This window comes from Gallus gallus, chromosome 3, assembly GCF_016699485.2.
Source record: "Gallus gallus isolate bGalGal1 chromosome 3, bGalGal1.mat.broiler.GRCg7b, whole genome shotgun sequence".
Lineage (NCBI taxonomy): Eukaryota > Metazoa > Chordata > Aves > Galliformes > Phasianidae > Gallus > Gallus gallus.
Genome location: NC_052534.1, coordinates 42124835 through 42144750, shown reverse-complemented (window position 1 = coordinate 42144750; position 19916 = coordinate 42124835). Strand labels below are relative to the sequence as shown.

At 40.3% G+C, this 19916-nt stretch overlaps 1 protein-coding gene across 1 annotated transcript in view; it reads left to right on the top strand.

Moving 5' to 3' along the window:
- The first annotated feature begins 626 nt into the window (after positions 1-626).
- The window catches only part of TCP10 (t-complex 10), a 31684-nt gene continuing 12394 nt past the window's right edge, over positions 627-19916 (top strand). Inside the window, exons 1-11 of the mRNA XM_046939020.1 lie at positions 627-680; positions 3154-4253; positions 4673-4918; positions 5492-5587; positions 7203-7341; positions 7653-7758; positions 9231-10596; positions 11682-11793; positions 14792-14957; positions 16097-16312; positions 18190-18318. Coding sequence (XP_046794976.1) covers positions 4250-4253; positions 4673-4918; positions 5492-5587; positions 7203-7341; positions 7653-7758; positions 9231-10596; positions 11682-11793; positions 14792-14957; positions 16097-16312; positions 18190-18318 — 2580 coding nt within the window. The 5' untranslated portion in view covers positions 627-680; positions 3154-4249. The remainder of the gene's footprint in view (positions 681-3153; positions 4254-4672; positions 4919-5491; positions 5588-7202; positions 7342-7652; positions 7759-9230; positions 10597-11681; positions 11794-14791; positions 14958-16096; positions 16313-18189; positions 18319-19916) is intronic.

Sequence of the window (19916 nt, the reverse complement as noted above, 5' to 3'; positions counted from 1 at the left end):
GCAACAGTATTTCTAATCCATTTTAACTGACAGTAATGTTTTTTTTATTTTCTGTATTGCATGTGTCCTAGTTGTGTTTTGTGTGTGTATAAAACGGTTTCTGAAGTAAGAAGATACTGTGTTCAGCCCAGGATAAAAAACAATCTCTTGAATAAAAGCAAATAAATTAAAAAATGTTGGGCTATGGGATTTACCGTGTCATTGTGACACATTTGTTTGTGGTGGTTTTTACTGTGCATCCCTAATGGGGATTTCAGAAAGCAGGGCATGGAAACAGAAGCTTTTAAGGAAAAAGACCATATGTTACAGCATACTGTAAATGATCTAACAAGCATGGTATCATCTTCCAGAAAAATAATTCAACAAAATAATTCTTTATCCTCAGCTTTGGTTGACAACACAAGTGACTCCTCCAGTAAGCAGCATCCATTTTTTACGGTAGTATGATGGTCAACAATAATGACTCAATAGATGACTTGGGCCAGGACCAAACTCTGCATGCAAGGCAATTATGTTATTTGGCCAGCTCTGATTTGCTTCCTCAGAAGTTGGCTTGCAGTGTAACCAAGACTGGAATTAATGATGCAAGCAGCGCCCTAGAAATGTTGATTCCTCCTCTGCTCCCTGCCTCAGAGCCTGGAATGAACCAGGGTGCTCCTGCTGACAAAGGCATGGAACAGGTTAGTTTGCTTTAAGTAAACACTGAGTTTATCATTGCATTTTTTCTGATGGTTGCTGACCCTCTTTGGGAAGAAAGGGCTGCTAACACATCTCTCTGCCTCTAGGTAGGAGGCTGTACTGGCTGGTGTTGGGAAGTGGATCATAACTCTGTGTCTGATTATGTTGCTTTAATGGATCCGTGCAACAAAGCGCATTTCCTATGAGACACTTCTCCCACTGTTCCCCTTGTTGGATAGCTACTGCTGTCTCTCAATTTTGAGAAAAAGTTTAGGTATTCTGACCTAACATGTAATGATTGTGGGGTGTATTCATATTTTTATTTCCTTTCCATAAGTCCCCTTCTTATTCTCCTTTTTTTTTTTTTTTTTAATCTGTTTTTCTTTTCCTGGCTCTCTTTCTTAGCTCTTACAGAGAGATTGACAGGAGTAACCACACTGTAACTCTTCTGCTGAACTCTCCATGTGTTTCTTAGGAGATACTAAACAATACAGTGCCTTAGCTGTGTACTGTAAAGGAACTCTTCTGTTTCCAATCATTTACCTACTGAAGTTTTGTCATAATTTTAAATTTTTATTTTTCTTTTTAATGATATCAAAATCAGAACTACTCTTGCTAACCAGGCTGCATCATGTGGCTTGTTGTGAGTGTAATTCATCTCAGGGCTTCTTCTCTTGTTACCGTTGGCATCACAGCTGTACAAAAGAGAAGAGCTGGGAAAACTTTTGTTCTTCAATCATAATCCAGGAGTGTGCAGTTGGGATGTGTCGAGGCAGTAGCTTCTTGCTAATCTAACCTCCCTGTACATGAGGACTGCAGTCTGTAGAGTTGAGGCTGCCAGTATAAGGATCCAGTTCCTTATTTCTCTTGTAAAGAAGATGCTTATGAAATCAGTCAGGAGTCCTCATCACCTTCTCTCTAGTCTAGGTCTCAGCCTAATGAATGCTTTTGGTACTCTGTCTATAGGGACAGGAAGCTTACTAATCTTTGGTTGCCGTTTAAAAGAAAAAAAAAAAAAAAAGGCTGTAGCTGAAGATAACTTCTTGTGAGTCAAGGAGCTTGGTACTTTTTCCAGAATAATGTTAAATTTAATGAACAGTTGGGCATTGTTTGTTCTCTGGTAGCCTCTGGCATTTGACTATGTGAAGTACTGGAATAGTTCTTAAAGACTCTGGAAAATAAAAAGTGAATTTGTGCCTTACTTTGTTATATTGTTCTTATCAAGTGATACCAGGTGGAACAGTTAGAGTTTAAATTATTCCTTCAGGCAAAGTCTTGGGAAACTCTAAGCATAGCAATAAGATTAGGGTGACTTTACACTGCAAGTTTCAGTTCTGTAAAAGATCTGGCACTTCATAATAAGAAAATAATGTAGGAAAAAAAGGCCCATATGTTGGTGTCTAAGCAAAAGCAACAATCAACATGCAAAATCAATATAGACAAAGGTACTGTTTTATCTTCACACAACCTGAGCATTGCAATTTCTGCTAACAATTCCCAAATCTGGGGGGGAATTTTCTGTGTTCAGTGCCTCCGAAAATCAGGCCTGAGTGACCAAACTAACACTCCATAAACCTCTCAATTAATTGAATTGTTTATAATTTTAGTATATTTTAACAGGCACAGTGGAAAACTTGAAAGTAAATTCAACATTTGATTCGATTTTCATACAAGTTTTGGTGTTTTCTTTGATTTATGGGTTTCTTTCATTTTTGCTGTAATCTTGAGAAAAATTCCTAACATTTTGTTGCCATAGCTTTTCACTATTTCTACGTACACTTCATAACATTTTATGTTGCCATAATCTTTTAATGTTTGTATGTCCAACCATCTGTATTTGTGAAAGAAAAGAGGAAAATGGTTGGTCTTAAACTTGCTCTAAATTTCTCATTTCCCATAATAACAATAAAGCCATTTGATAGCAGAGGATAGAAAATAAAAATAGGAGAGGATGCTGTTGAAATCAAAACAGTTTTTCTCTCTCTGTGTGGAAAGTTAATTTGACTGAGAGAATTTTGAAGCTTCCCTTCATCAACAGTTCTGGTCGTATCCTTTATCAAACAGTTCAACCAGCCACTGAATGTTGGACCTGGGCATGTTTGAAAGTTTTATAGCGGAAATCTGACCTGACAGGTATCAGCTGTCTTGATGCTATTCAGCTTAGTGGTGCGAGACATGGATGCTTCCCTCTTGTTTACGCTTTAGCTTCCATGTGGAGGAAATCCTGGCACACAGACTAGAATGAAATGCTGGCTGATGTGAGGTTGAACAGCAAAACCCACTAAGGCACACGCTGCCTGCACTGTATCAGTATCCCCTCTGAGCTGTGAGATGGCAAAAGCTTTTAAATGCAAATGTCAACATTAAGTACAAACCACAATTTAAGAAATCCCTAAACCCAAAGGCCGGTGATTCTTTCTGATCAAAAAGCATTCTGAAATGTAGTTTGATACTGTCTCTTCATGATATTTTCAGACTGCAGGGCAGCAGGACGGAGCACTGAGGCTGCAGATGGAGCAGCTGCAGAGGCTGGTGGCTGAGCAGCAGAAAATCATTGCGTTTTACAACCCAGGTACTTGGGGAATCCCTCCTGGTGCTGCAGCACCTTTGCTTGCCGTTATTTGTACTCCAGCAGTGAAATGCAGCAGTTCCTTAAAGAGGAAAAAAAAGAGTGGTTGTTTTCAGTAGCTTGGGGCTCTTCCTCTGGCAGTAAGGCTAAAACATTTATTTCTCCACATAGACTTATGCACAAGCTGTAAACCCCAGAAAATGTTTCTTTCAGTTTTTCACATTTCATTACCAGGAAGCATATGAGGAGGAGTCTTTTATGTTTAATAACAGATCTCCTATACAGACTTCTTTTGAAGTACAGATTTTGGACTTCTGGTCTGTGCCAGGAGCTCCTCCTGCTCTCTTCTTCCACTGGCCTTGATGTCTGCATGGCGTTTTCTCTCCCATCTCTCACTCCTCTCTCCCAGCTGCTGTTGCACAGTGGTTTTTCCCTTTCATAAGTCTGCTCTCCCAGAGGGCACCCAGCATCACTCATGGCTCAGCTCTGGCACTGGTGGGCCCCTTTGGAGCAGCTAGAGCTGCTCTGATCTGACACAGGGCAGTGCTGGGCTCTGCCTCAAAACCTTGCCATGTAAGACTGGTACAGGATTCTTTTCTGGAAGCAGTGAGGCTGGGTCTTTGGTCCCTTTGCAGAACTATTTATGTATTTTCCACTTCTAATAAAAAGTGTAACCCTTCATTCAGAACAAAAAGGAAAACATTTCCTCTTTTGCAGCAAAGGCTGCCGCAGAGATGCTCTGTGATACTTAAATCTTACCTGCTATTGTGCTTGTATGGGAACTGTTGAGTCATGGCCTGAACCACTGATTGATCACCTGGGGAAAGGACTGGGTCAGCCCTGGGAGCACAGGTGAAGGCAATTCAGTTGTGTGACCAGAAGGAGTGGAGCCTGGCTGCACCTCTCTTTGACCTCATTTAAGGGCTGGCTGCCACTGGGGAAGGATCTCCTGGAGATTCCTCTCTAGGGGAGCTTTTCCCTGTGAACCTGGAATCTTCTGATATGGGTAAGCAATCTTCTTCCCTTCCTTTATAGCACTTTTGTATCATGCCAATCCTGTCATTATATCTCTGGTGAAACACATTTTCCCATCACGTTGATCTGTTCAATTGCTACAGTGCTTAAGAAGGCATAGGGGAAATACATGTTTTACTTGCTCAGGAGTACTTTGTAAATTCTCTTTAATTCACCATCTCTCTGGCATATGGTAATCTTGGGTAGGTCTAATGTGCAGCAAGCACATATTTATAATTAAAGTATATAGCGAAGCACAACTTCATTATTTCACTCTGACCATACAAAATACCAGGGAGCATGAAAGCAACGGTGTTGTAGTGCAGTACCAGCACAGCAGAGACTTCCAATTCAGTGCAAAGCAGCTGTCACAAACTTCTCTAATTTTCCTTTTCTGGTAATTATTTTTAGGCTTTTCTGTTTCTCCAGTGATACCTTCCCATCTAGTAGGTGCGATGTCACCCCTTCCATGCTTTCCTGCTACTTTAACTCCTGCCCAGTTGCCACCTGAAAATTCTTCACAAGTTGAGAGCCCAGCATGCTTAGAGACCTCTCCCTCTGCAATGCCTTCTGCCCTGCAGAGCAGTTCCCCGCCACTGGTACCAAATGAGAGTGGTTCAGAGATCTCAGGAGAGCACCTGCAGCTGTCAGATTCAGGTAGGTGAAAAGCACTGGAAACTTGAATATAAGCATGCTGTGCAAATCTTCTGAATTTCTTCCCTTGCTGGTGAGAACTTTATTGCAGGGCAGAGGAAGGCCTGGTTTTTATGTAGTTTTATTACAAAAGCCATTAAAGTGTTTTAAAATTTACTTTGGAAAATTTCTGAATCCCAGTGATATTGCTTCTGATACTAACAGAGAAATTGGGCCTTGTGGATATATATGGTCATTAAATTGGAAATGGTTATGCCATATGAGGTAGAGTGTAATGTATGCTTAAGGGAAGAAGAAGAATAAAACATAGGTATGGATGTAGCATACAAAGGCAAGAAAAGAGTGTCTGAGAAACTAAGGCTTGAAGGTGCAGAAGCCTCAGTACATCAGTTTAACACCTGACTGGAAGCTTGTCAGTGTACTTGGCTTTTAAATGTCCTCCAGCTGATTGTGTGCTTGAGGAGGGGACTGAACAGAGCTATGCTGACTGTTGTGATGAACATGGGTTTTTAATTCTGGAAACATGAGCAGGAGTGCACCAACAGCACATCTAATGTCTCCAATTCTTATTTATAGGGATAAGCACAGAGCCATTGCTTCAGAGTACTGAGAGCCCCACAAAACATCTTTCCAGACAAGATGCTCAGGAAGAAACCAGAACAAAAAACGAAGGTGAATTATACAGCTGCCTGGATGCTTTTGTTCTTTTTTTTTTGTACTGGGAAGAACAAGGGGCAAATTGTAGTGCTGAGGAATTGTTATAGCATTCCCACTGCCACTTTTCTTGTAGATTAAATAGATAGACCATCTAAAAGACTAAAAGCAGAACCTCACAGGTGAGACTGTAAGGAGGACATGTGGGTTCTGCATCCCTTGCTGGAAGCTACCTGCTGTTCTGTGCCACCTCCAGTTCTTCTCTATCCTAGACTCATAGAATTACAGAATCATAGAATAGCTCAGGTTGGAAAAGACCTTAAAGATCACTGAGTCTAACCACAACCCAACCATGCTACCCTAACTCTAACAACCCTCCGCTAAATCATGTCCCTGAGCACCACATCCAAACAGCTTTTAAACACATCCAGGGGTGGTGACTCAACCACCTTCCTTGGGACTGTATTCCAGTGCTTAACAACCCCTTTTGTAAAGATGTTTTTCCTGATATCCAACCTAAACTTACTCTGGTGCAACTTGAGACCATTTCCCCTCATCCTGTCACCAGCGAGAAGAGACCAGCCCTGCTCTTGCTGTAAGCACCTTTCGGGTATTGGAAGAGAGCAATAAGGTCTCCCCCCAGCCTCCTTTTCCCCAGAGTAAACAGCCCCAGTTCCTTCAGTTGCTAGGATCATCTAGTCCAACCATCAACCCATCACCACCATGTGACTGGTGACTCTGCTACCTGCCTGGGCAGCCTGCCATTGTAGTCTATGGCAGCTGACTGAGTTGCAGAAATAACACTTCTTCATCTGTCATCAGACTGAAGATTTTTGGTATGTGGCTGAAAAAGCTGAGGGAAGGACATAAAAACTTTTGTATCAATGTCAGTACTCTACAGGAAATCACTTCCATTAAGTCACGGAGAAGAATGGGTTTAGATGTTACCCCCTATACTTCCTCAACTAGATTGAGTCCTGAGACTGGATAGGGCATTACGAGGTTTTATGTTGCAAAACAGTGTGTTGCCAAGGCCTTCAGGAGCACTAGGTGTGTCAGTGTCAAAAAGCAAGCTGTGTGGTTTCTGGCAACAGCAACAGTGTTTTGTGTGAATAAGCCAATAAAGGTATTTTCCTGAAACTTACAGACCAACTTGAGCTATAGAGCAAGTCTCAATTAGCTGACATTTCGCTTAATGATCAAATGAAGTAGAGGCCTTCCTGTTGTGAGGAACATAGCCAGTAAACCTAAATGAAAAGATGGATAAATTGGCACACTTCTGTGAAATAGAATGGAAAATGCACAGTTAGAAGGTCTCTTGCCTACAAATACAGCTATTTGGAATGTTTAAAGAACTGACGTGTGGGTCGTATGATCTACATATACATCAGTAGACAGCACTGAAATTCTGTCTCAGTTGTAATATTCTGCAGCGAACGTATTAACTATGCATGACAAGGGGTACAAATCACCATCTCTTGTTTTGTTATTCCCGTTGTTCGCAGATGTTAGATTTGAGGATTAGTAGGTGTGGGTTGTTTTTTCAAAAATGCTTTATAGAATATTCTTAAATTATTTTCAAAAATCAAAACTTGCATAAGTTGTTTCCATTGACCTTTTTCCTGCTGCTTAGATAACAGTCAATTAAAACAAAGGACTTTCCCTGAAACTTTTTCTGCAGTCAAAGAAGAACAAACAGAACAAATGAAGGAGATTCCTCCATCTCCCTTCAGCACAAAGGTAAAGATGAAGACGGGAAACCTAGGAAACAGGTAAGAAGTGAGTTTAGTCAGTCAATCAAACTACAGAAGCATGTTTTTGTTGCCTGTAAACATACTGTATAACACATACCAACTGATACCAGCCAAAAAGTTCTTAAAAGGAAACAAAATTCATGTTTACTTTTAACAGGATATTTTAAAGTGGGTCTTAGATGTCCAATAACGTCATACCATTTGCTAACGTTTCAAATTGAAAAAGATGATGATATTTCAATTCTAATCCCAGTAATGACTCCATTAGAATTATTGAACGAAAGTTAGTTGGAGAACATTACAAATAAGAAACCTTTTTCCTTGCCTAGGCCAATCACAGCAGGAATTGATATTAGACAGAAGACATCTGAAAAGTTTATTGAACAGCTTCAGGTAGACACTCAGTTGGTAGAAAAACAGGAGCAGAAGCAGCAGGTACTGTGCCGTTGGTGCGTTTACTTTGTTTTTGATGAGTTCTCTTGAACTTGGTGGTTGTTTGGGTGCTATTTTGGCTCACTGTATAACAGCACATTTTTCCACTGTTCTTTCACGCGATACTGGAAGATTTTTCAACACATCCCAACCCCCCTCCCTAAAAGAAGAAAGGGAAAAAAAAAAAAAGGAAATAACTCCATTCTCATGTTATTGGCATATGAGCAGTTGTTTTGGACCATTTATTACTCAGTCACAGTTACTGTCTCCCACTGTATTCTTCTCTGCCCACATACTTTCTGGGACACAATTTGTGCGTGAGTCTGAGCTTATTTGCCCAGCCAAGTTAGACATCAAGGTTGATTCTGTTAGTTTCTTAATACTGATCATCTCCAGATTGTTGGCTTCTCTTTAAACTCTTCTGCTTTTTGCCTTTCACAAAGTCATATCAAGTCAAGCTTTAGCAGGCACAACTAATCTCATTGATTCATAGCATATTTCTCACAAGATTAAGAGCAGGAATGACTATAGGCAGTGTGAAAGTGGCATTTGATGCTGTGATGGATGCCAGGAATCTCATTCTCCATAAAGATTAAGGCAAGTTTATGTGCAGGTCTTACTTTGCAATTTCAAGCCCTACAGACTTGTGAGCAGCTGTTCTACAAAGCTCAAAGGTTTTATTCACAGGGGAGACATATCTCCTGTTGTCACATCCTCCTCTTCTACTCCTAAAACTAGACGATCTTTGAGGTCCCCTCCAACCCAAGCCATTCTGTGATTCTCTGATATCTCAAATGTTAGCTTAGAAGTATCTCACATGTTGTCTTGTCATTGTTCTCTGTGTTAATAGCTAAAAGTTGAGAAGATACTTTTTTTTGTTGCTCTTTGTGCCAAATCTGACAAAAGTTAATCGCCAGAGTTTCAAATCAGCTCAGAACTGGGTAACTGTTCTGTTAGAGGCTAGCCAGTGCTTTTAACAGCCTTAACCTTAATACCAAATGCAATAGGGATTTCTTCAGTGGGAACCTTTGGGTATCAGGCCCTGCATTCTTAAGCTTGTTGAATTAGAAGGAAGATGTACATTTTATCACTCAGTAACTTTCTCTGTTTCATTGGGAAAATAACATTTTAAACTGTTGCATTTACATATTTCTATCACATTGTACAAAGCACTCAAACTGCCTTCAAAAACAAAGATGAAAACTCTCATCTTTGACCATCCAAACGCTTAGCACTAATTGTCTTCAGTGTCAGACTCTCCTTAGGATTTAATGGAGGTGTCATACAATGACTCATATTAAAAGTTCTCATACTTTTTATGTAGTCTGCAGACTGTTATTTATTAGCTCAGTTATCCATAGCCAGTTACTCTAAGACTTTTGGTGTCTCAGCTTTTTCAATTAACATAAATATTTTCCTTTCTGATGAATGAATCTCAGATTATGATTGTCGTTATTTCTGGTGTTTTTTTTCAGAGCAAGGCAAAAGGAACACCTCGGAAGACTTTTCTGAAGCAAAAAGAAGGTACTGTAAGGCTCAAAAAAACTAAACAAAAGCCTTTAAAAGAAGTGAGCAAGCATTCCATAAGAACTGATGTGGAGCATCTTTTCTCCCAGCCTGGACAAATGGATGCAGGGATACTGCAGCCAAGGGAATGCCCTCATGTAAATCTGCAGGTCAACAGCTCCATGCATATGGGTACACATGGAAAAAAAGCAAGCTGTGCTTTAGCTGAGAAGGAAATTAAGGCTCAGACTGACTGTGACATGAAAGTACAGGAGCAACGTGCAGAAGAAAAAGTAGTCATTAGGAGAGATGAAGATGCTTTTGGCTTACCTCATATGAAGTGGACTGAAATCCTGAACTCGTGCACTGAAACAACAGAAATGAACCTGCAATTAGGTGGGGAAAGTGAAACTAATCACAGGGATTCCCTAGAGCAAGCTGACAGAACTGATGGAAGACTTGTGGAGGGTACCCTGCAAATAGACCTAGGTAGAGCAAATCAGCTTCTGCAGGGTGAGCTCACAAAGGAAGAAAAAAGCCCTTTGGAAGTCCTGCAAAAGCGTTCTATACTTCAGGATATAGAATCAGAACATATGAGGGAAGCAGGGTGGAGTGCATTCACACAGGGTCAGAAGCATGTGCAGGTATGCCCACAAGAACTTGTTTCAGGGAGCCAGAGCCCAGAAAGCAAAAGACAAATCCACACTAGTTTTAAGAAGGTCAATGATAAGATCATAAAAGTTACTTGTAACTCGCTTGAGGCTGTGGAGCAAGGAAGCTCATCCTTGGTTTTGCAGCAGGAATGGCAAAGGAAGGGGGCAGCTGCCATGGTATGGCATGTTGCATCTTCATCCCATGAGTCTGGCTGCTTATCCTCCAACAGTGATGATGACCCCAAATCTCATTGCAGTCAATATCCCTCCCAGCATGGGCTTCAGGGAGCAGATCATTCTGACAGACATTTGGATCTCTCTGAAAATGATTATGCTAGTGATGAGCCCAGTGAAACTGAACATATGTCCATGAAAGAGAACATCAGTTCCTCCTCAAGGAAACAAGATATTCAAGCATTCTCAAGACAGCAAAGTCTCTCTCTCAGTACAAGCAGCAGTGATTCCAGCACTGGAGCTGTCAGGCTGAAAGGGAGCAAGGCTCACTATTCTCTTCAGCATTCTATATTTCATCTCACAAAATCCAAAAGGAGAGAGGATGAACCTGATTCAAAGGCCAGGCATGTTAAAAGCCTTGATCCACCATCCTCAGCAGTGGTTTTTGGGATTAAAGGAGCCCCTGCAGTGAAGCAACCACAGAATAAAATGCCTGCAAATGTGTTAGGTAAGAGCTACCTGAGTTTTTCTTTCCATTTATTTTCAATACGGAAATTAAATTTCTCTTAGTTTGACTGATTCTGTTTATGCTCCCTAGGTATATGCCCACCTCTGTTGGTATTTCTCAGTCCTAAACTGTCAAAAACAGAGAGGAAGGGGGAGAAGTACCTAATTATGCTTGACTTTCTATGTCACTGGCCATTTTTCCTAATTGTGTTGCTTAGAGGTGCAGTTTCATGTGCAGATTTTTCACCCCATGAGACTGGTGGATGTTTCAGTAAGTCCCTGGAATCAGTGCTAGAGTTTCTGGCAGCTTATGTATATTCACCTCCCCCAGCTCTTGGCTTGTTTTCTATTTACCCTCCTCAGAGACAATTTGAGATACAACAGGCTGGGCAAAATAATTTCTCACAATCGCTTATTTTATTCCTGAGACACAGAGAGCCCAATATGAGTGGAAAATGATGTTCTCCTATGAACATCTTCTCTCAGTTTGTCCTGGATAGTGTCACAGTTCTTCAGCCAGAAATCCTCCTAGTCTTTTTTGGCTTGGTCATCTTACTTCTGGCAAAGAAATGGTATCCTGCTGAGAAAGGATTTAGACCTTTTTATGAAATCGGTTCTTACTCTTTTTTTTCCTCAGCTTCCACTGCAGGACTTTACCTCCTTCAGGCTAACTCCTCATCCCAAACATACTTCCATTTCTCTTTTTTTGGGGGGGAGGGTCAGCCAAAAGCTGTTGTCCTTCCTGCAGCAATCACTGGGGCAGAAATACTTACTCCCGACAGCTCTTAATTGCTCTTCCACAGATTGCTAAGCTGTTCCTAAAAGAGTATTCAAGGCCTGTATAAAAGCTACATTCAAAATAAAGTTGAATTATCACTTGAGAACCACACTCACGATACAGAATTCAGCTGCTGATGCTGATATATCCCCCAAGTCCATTTCAGGGCTTGGACCGCATTACTAAGAACTATGTTAGAGTCTGAATACTTGTGTAATTATTCTCTGATAAGCTAATTCTGTTTGACAGATCCATCAGTAAAACTTACTGCAGTTATGCAGCCAGTGCTAACATAGATATCTTTGTAGAAGAAACCCAGAACGTCTTCTCCAGTGGATTAGAAACTGGTGTATACCATGGAGATACCCTTTCACCAACTAGAGCAGAAGAAGAACAGGAAAAAGCAATGCATTTTCTCAGGTAAGTCTATATACACAGGAAACTGATTTGAGCATGTACTGAGGCCAGTACTTCCATTAGCAACCTTAAAGTCAGGTTGCTAAATCCATAATTAGTAGCTAGCTTTGTCTGAATGGCATCTAATGTTGTCTCTGAGAACTGAAACACTTGGATGCATAGATAAAAAGTAAAGTGCCTAACCAAAGGCACCAGCTGTGAAAACTGTAGTACAGTTTGGGCCAAGAAAGAATACCTTATTGCTTTTTATTTTAATAGATAATGCAAACTAAGGAATTGATTTTCACATCTGCTTGTCCATTCCTCTTGATTTCAAAGACCATAGGATTAGCACCCAATGGTATTTTCTGACTTACATACGTCAGTTTGTTTGATTTCTTCTTAGGTATCTTTCAGGAAAATGCTTTCAGTGTCTTAACAATGGATGATTTTAATAAACATCCTTCTAGTTTGTGATCCTGCAAACAGATTGGGTGATCTCCAGCTGGCTGTGATAGGTGCTTCAGATGTGAATATCTGTGGGATTTGGTAGTTAATAAAGCTACTAATGAAATTAGGTGCTGCTTTTCCCTTTACTAGGGTAAATTTTGGCTGTGGAGTGACACACTGGTGCAGAATTACTGCAGTGCAGGATTTTCTGCCTGCTGACAGTGCTGCATCATGGATGATGTGGCTTCCATTTTTATTTAAAGACAGTGAAGTTTTTCAAAAAAGCTTTCAGTAGACTTATTCACATCATTAGCCATAGTAACCCCCTTGTATGTCCACACGGATATTTATGCAAATATACATGCCTAGCAAAATGTGTGCATCTGTTCATTTGATTTTTCTAATTTGAGTTAAGACTAATTGTGAAAGGCAACTTATCCCCCCTGACTGTGTTGCCCTGTGCAGATTTATGCAGTCTGCTTTGTTATTTTCAAACCAGTAAGGAGCATGAGGTGGCAGCTTCATCCAAAGCACGTCACTTAGGCCTTGTTGGTGACTTATACACATTGGAAGGAATGAAAACCCTTTTATGAGCTATGTGACATGCCTGGACCTGCCTAGACCATCCATTCTTTTCTTTCGAAGTGCTTTGTTTTTAAACCTTTGCAGACAAGAATAATATAGACAAGAAAGTGAAAACAGCGGAGTGCACCTTGTGGTGCATATCTAGTGCCTGAGAGAGCCTGGAACACAGCCTGTGGCTCCACTGCTGAGGGAGCTGTTGCTGGCTCTTAGTATCTGTCAGAGGATTCACTGGTTGTCTTTTTTTCTTGGAAAGCCTTGCTGCATGTATACTTTTTGCCTCACAGCCAGCCTGCTGCTATGTGCCTCAGGCAGAGGTACGGCTGGGATTCATGCAAGGATTTGAGCTGACTCAAAGTACTTAGCTTTTCTAATATTTTACATCTCTGCACCTAGCTTTTAGTTTATAGCTGGGGTGTGAACAGGCTGTCTGAGGCTCCAAAGAAGTACTGTGTGTGCTCCAGGTGTCTTTGATTATTACTTTTTTTTTCCAAGCCAGGGGCTGTTTTATAGCCTTGAGCCAAAGAGACACAGCACAACGCTTTCGTACAGCTAACCTGCCTTAGAGACTGGGGAGCTGCAACTGAGCTGCCTGCCAGGCATGATCCCTGTCCTGCACTGACCTCCAGACCTTGCCCAGCATTGCCTTGTGTAGCGTGGTTTGGAGACCTGTGGTTATGCTAGTAATGTGGCCCTGTGAGTGACTGTAAGCTTGGATTGATGCTCCAGCTCTGTTAATTTTATTTGTACTGGCGCAACACATGCACAGTTCTGAAGAGGTTGATATCAGCTGAGATTTTGGAGGGAGTAGCTAGCTTGCTTCTGTCTTGCAGAAACTTGAGAGTACTCATCAGTGGAAGATGTTCTATGTAGATCTTCCATCTTGCCTTTGTTCTTGTATGTTGTATTTCAGAGCAACTGGTCTGGATTTGGAGCAGTGGCAAGCTACACCTAATTAAGCAGGGGCTGTATATACAAATTTAACCAGAATAATGCAAAAAGAATTAATACTTCAAGAATACAGGAATATTGATGAGAATTTTTTTTTTTTGCATGCATTTAATGAGAATATTAGACTGGCTTATTTAAGTAAGAAAACAGTAAAAAAAAAAATAGTAAATAGTAAAGAGCAGCAGGATATGGGGAACTCATTTGCTTCTTACTGTTATTGTGAGCTTTCATGTTTTGCTGTCACAGAGCTAAACTCCATTATGGAGAGGAAAACATGAGGTCATGGCTGCCTCCTGTAGCTATCAAGTAATAGTGATAGCCAGATGGTGGCTGTAAGTCATGAAGTGAACTGAAGCAAGAAACTTACAAATAATTTAATATCAAATTAAAATTGAACAAGGCAGCTGGATCCTGGTTGTACAAACAATGCTCTACAGCCTTTGCAGAGTTTTTAAGCATGCTTCCTGACCACTCATGCCTTGATACGCTGGGTATGAAGGCAAAATGCCTTCTGAGTGATGGCCTCTCATATTTGGCTCCTGTAATTTACTTGCCTATAAGTAATATACTCAACCCCTTTCATGCAGGCCCATGGCTGTTCTCATTTGTGGGGATGGCCAAGCAGCTGGAAGTATGGCTCAGGCTCCAGCCTTGTGTGATGAGGTGCATCATAGGTGTGGTGCCAGGGAACAGGCTGTGCCTTCTGCAGGTCTGCCTTAATGTTGCTTTCCCTGTACACAGCAAATGTGTTGGAAAGCCTCTAAGCTCAGGGTCTTCAGATTATCAGAAAATTTCAATTAAAAGTACTTCCACCTGCTCAATAGAATAAATTTTGCAGCTGGTCTTGTACAAATATCCCAAATGATGCATGAGTTCTTCAAGTGCTAATCACTCACTGCCACTTTCAGCAGTATTAGTATGTCTGAGACATGCTTAAGTCCCCCAAAATTCATGCTCAGAGAAAGCACATCTAGAGACAGTCTTTTGCCATAGTCTTTATGCTGACCTCATACTCTTTTTTTTTTAACCCTCTGAGCAGAATACGAATGGACCAACTCAAGACTGTCAGGGGCCAGGAGCTGACTCATCCACTGCAATACAGCAGAGAGCAAACTGACACAATACAGAAGGAAAAAGTTATGCATAGCAAGTTCAAAGGAACAGCTGGAGTCACTGGAGAAAGTGTAAAATCAGAGGAAATACAAGTAAGCTGTAAAATAAATACGCTGTTCTCTTCAATGAACGTTCTTGTGTTCAGGTATCGTATGGACCTGAGTCCTTTCATTTGTCACCAGTACTGCTTACTGAAGATGGCTGTGTGTACAGTGAAGATTTCTGTGTTTAAAAAAACATCACTTTGATTTGTGTTTTAAATGTACAACTTGCTCTCTTTATATAAGAAAAAAAGAATAGATTGAAGAAGTGTGCCTTCTGTTTTGAATAGAAGCATGAGAGGCCCCCCCTGTTCTTTGTACCTCTTTGTACTGGCTTTCCCATATCTAAGTTGAGTCTTGAAACATTTCTATCTCCTGTCATAGTGTGCTTTACAACTTTTTAGCATCAAGTGTTGTTATCTCAGTGGCCGTTATTCTGCATTGTCACCCCTGAGCTGGGAATTTGTTCTTTTTTTTTAAACTGTCCTGACCTTTGGCTTCGAGGTGCTTTGATGATACCTAGTTGGGTATGTAACAAACTAATCTGTACAATCACACTGGACAGATACACAACTGAAGGGAAAGTCAAAAAGAAGGAATGCATGTGACAGTTGATTACAGGGCAAACTTCACGCTTCTGGCTAAACTGTACCGATGTTGCAATATCCAGTATGAATGCTTCCAAAGGAAGAGAACTCAGTGTTGGAAACACCATGGATGATGGGATGAGAAGGGAACAGGAGAAAATAATGGAAATGTATAGTAAGAAGTCCTAATCAAAATGTAACAGGTGCTATTAATTCACTTCCTTGAACTCAGATAAAAATGTCTTTGCAATCCCCTGGTGTTTGTAAGGCCCATCTAGCTAATTGCACTACATGAAGTTCCAATGAACTACCACTTCTTGCCATTAAACCATATAATGTGTACTTTTTAATGTCTGTTTTGTTGGTGGGTTTTTTTTGCATTATTAGTTTGCATCTCCTGATCTTCCTTTACAAGAATGTCTCACCTCTTTGTAAGATTATAGGTGCTTGCAATATTTTTAATATTACTTCAAATGTGTTGTCTTTATATTGCAGAAATTCAAGCATGACAAAGGACTCCACAGTTCCTTCTGTGAATGTAAAGTTGACATGCCTAGTCCAGAGCAGGCAACGACATGACACGTATTTTTTTTCTTCTCATAGATATTAAAGCAACAGATTACAGGACTGCAGGAGGAGTTCAGGAGAAATGAGTCCTGCTGGCACACTGCCTATGGCAAGCTAAGAGACCAGGTTGAGATGCTGACTAGGCAGAACATGGAGCTTCAAGATGAGCTCAGAGGTTCAGAACAGAAGAGGCTGAAAGCCGGAAGAAAAACAGGAACTGTGAATCTCATTGACAGAAAACCAGAGACGCCGGTACTGGAAGAATTTGTGTTTAATACTGCCTGAATAATTTAGGCTTAGTTTTTCTTTTGCCTGAATACTGTCACTCCATTCCTGCCGTGCTCAGACTGAAGGGGAGAAATATCAGGTCTACGTTAAGCCATGTTTAAATATATTCCTTGACTGGTCCTCTTCCATTTAACACTAGTTATCCAAGAAGTGGGTACCTCTACATGGGGGTTTAACCAGCCTCTTTCTGAGAGTTACACTGGGGCAGATGGTGCCTGTCTCCCTCCACTAACTAGGGAGACAGTCCAGGTAACAGATTTGCATTGGCCTAATTAAGCCAATTAAAGTATCCTGAAATTAACTCTGGTCTTTGTGTATGTCATTGAGCTTTTTAATAAAACAGCTCTCTAGCCAGATGCAGGTTGTTTTCTGCCAATAAACATAGTGAGACCTTTAACTGAACCTCATTTCAGCTCTTATTTAGTACAATACAATTTCAGGGAAGAAAACACTGCCAGTGGCCTCCCTTACAAAAGCACAGATTGCACCTCTGAATGGGAGTTACACTGGGATGAAGCAGGAGGGACAATCAGGTTGGAAAATGTAACTGACTAGTATAAATGTGTCTGACGAACTCCTGAAATCAAAGAGGCTTAATCATAGTTGAACAGATTCTATTGTTCTTTTTTTTATTAATGTCCAATTTGTTTAATTTACTTGCAGGGTTACTTGTTACTTTGCTATGTAACTGTGTGCCTTCATTAAAGGGAGATAAAAGAAAGGAGAATTCCACTACTCCCTTCTTACATAGGAGACAGCAAGTTTTGGGGAAATTAAGTGATTTGGACTAGAAATCAGAAGACAGAGGTCTGGTTTGAGAGGGTCATTTTATTTTTCTACGTATTCAAGTGAGAAAAATACATGACTTTAGAGAGGGATTCATTTCATCATATGTGAACTGAAGTGACTGGAACAGATAATTATCTTCCAGATGGTGCAGTCTGGTGAGATGAATTTTATTTTTCCATAGAGAGCCTACACCTAGGAGAAAAACAAATCAAGCCCTTTATTCCTATGTATTTCTCTAATGTGCAAATATAATTTCTAGTAGTGCCTCTTCAAAAGAAGGCAGATACACCAATTAACCAGTCCCTTGCTTCCTGGAGTGAACGAGTTTTGGTCTCACTTTTTATTTGATTTCAATGTACTCATTCATGAGATTTTCCATCTAATACTGATAAGTTCCATCTGAAAATGTCTTTTCATGTTATGTTTCAGTTTGTTTTTAATTTTCCCAAACATATATATATAGTATAATTCATTCTTTTATAAACTATGAAGTTCGGAAAAAAGAAATTAGTCGCATGCAGGATGATTAAAAAATGTAATAAAAGCAAGAGTAACAAAAAGCCAATTGGCTTCTGTTGCAGGCAACGTTATTTCTATTGCTCTGGAACATTTCATGCTGTAGAATTACTGCTCAAACCTGTGAAGGTTTTTGTTGTATGGTAATATAGTTTGTTGTGGGGTGCCGATAAAGATATTAGGATGCTATGGGCAAGGATTGTCATAGCTGATGCTGCTGAGTCTCAGTCCCTAGCAGAACAAGGTGTGGAATTTCATTCTTTGTGTTTAAATACGTAGGTTTTAAATATCAATCCTGAGCCATGCTAGTCTTGGTGTTTTTATAGTGAGAGACTAACAGCCTGTGTTGGCATTTCTTTAGGAAGGAAAATCTGAAGTTGCCTGCTGTTGAAGTGTAGCAGGGTAGTGGCTATCACTGTACTTAGATTACTTCATTTTCATTAAAAACAGGAAACTTCATGGCTTAAAGAATTGCTGGATTCTTCTAGCTGTGACTTGAACTAAAAATTATGTATGTATAACATATTCTTTGTTAGGTTGCAGAAGCTATCCTGCGAGAGACAGAAGAGGGATCATGGAGAGAGAAGCGCAAGAGCTGTATCACCTCTCATGTGGGGCCAAAGGCAGCTTTGCAGAAACACTGCTTCAGAGATATCAGTAGCAAAGTATGTGTTCCTACTGCCTTTTGCTTGATCAGTGGTAAAATCATTTAGCTTTTTACAAGCTGTGGCAAGTTAACTCAGTACGTCAAGGGAAAGGCTTTTTTCTCTCTTATATCTCTGACACCTCTTCCACAGCCAGTTTACCACATTGTCAAACACATCTCATCATTTAAAATATATAGATACCTAAATATCTTGCTGTAAATATCTATGGTTTTTTTCCTCTTTTTCATTGTTTTGTTTTTTTTCTTGCTTTGTATTTCTTGTTTCTTATTGTGAGCATACTGCTTCTTACAAATCCTCCTTATTCTTTTTGTTAACGTTTAGCTGAAATCTGTGCTTTGTTCAAATGAAGTCTCTCTGAAAATACTTGTATCTATTGGACATTAATCTCCTGCTTCCACTGAGTAGAGCAAAAATGAGCTCAGAGTAGCCAGTGCATTGCTCTCTCTGCCTGATTAGGGACTGAAATGAAACTTAAAACTTGTCAGGTAAGAAAAGAGGCAACTATTCCACTTCATTGATAATGAGTAAGGCTTGAAAGTCACTAGACAGTGGACTTACTGAATCATGAGACAACTTCTAAACTGAATATGCTTAAGACAGCAGAATCAACTGTGTCCGAAATAGTAACTTCAAGTAGGAAGCAGGTATTGTCAGCCTTCGAGGCTGACTGTATTTCTAAATAATATATGCTATTCATAAGTTAGAAGCTGGGAAGTTTAGCTGTAGGAAATTGTTTTATTTGTTCTGTGTTGATTTTGGATCTCCTTGGTTGCTCCTACAGCTGGGATTTCACAATTGCTTAGTGCTTCAATTGGCAGGGTTATAAACAAGACAAGTAATGTGGGCTAGACTATTTGCAGTTAAGGTGATCAGTAAAGACAAAAAGCTTTGGTAGCTTATCTTGGAAGCTTTTACAGTATGAAACAGTATGTCTCATCTGAATGTCTCAAGCGCTCTTGCCAAATGAGTTAAAACCAGAAATATTTATTCTACACAGGGACTCCTTGTGACTTATGGACTTTGTATTTCCTCTGTGGCATGGAGCCATGCACAAAAGAAAAGAAAAGGGAGGGGGGGGGACCTTCAGCAACACTTCTGAGAAGGGGGATGTTGAGGACAGCAGACTTGTGGGCTTGTTGTTATCTGGGCTTTCATCATTCAACCAGTGTTGGATCCAGGCCAACTGGAATGCAGCACAAGCATGAGCTAGACTGGTGGGCATACTGCCCAGATGTCCTGGGTGAACTCTAAAATGTCTGACAGAAACATGTGTTCTTTATCTGATCTGATGGCAGAGGAAGGCCGTGCAGTGAACAGAGTGGATGCTGATTATTTGAATCTAGAATTGAAGGCTCGGGGAAAAGGAGCGGAAAACAGAAGCACAAAATCAGTGTTGTAGTGATAGATGTGAAAATAGTGACTCACTTGTGTTTCTTTGAGCTGTCTTATTAGCAGATGAAAGCTTTCAATGATTTTGTGACTCTGGAAGGCTCTAAATTTTTGGATATAAAGCAAAATGTCATGCTGTTTTTCTGTCCAGAATTGAGATACTGTGCATTGGAGAAATCTAAATGAAGGGATCTCCTTGTGTAACA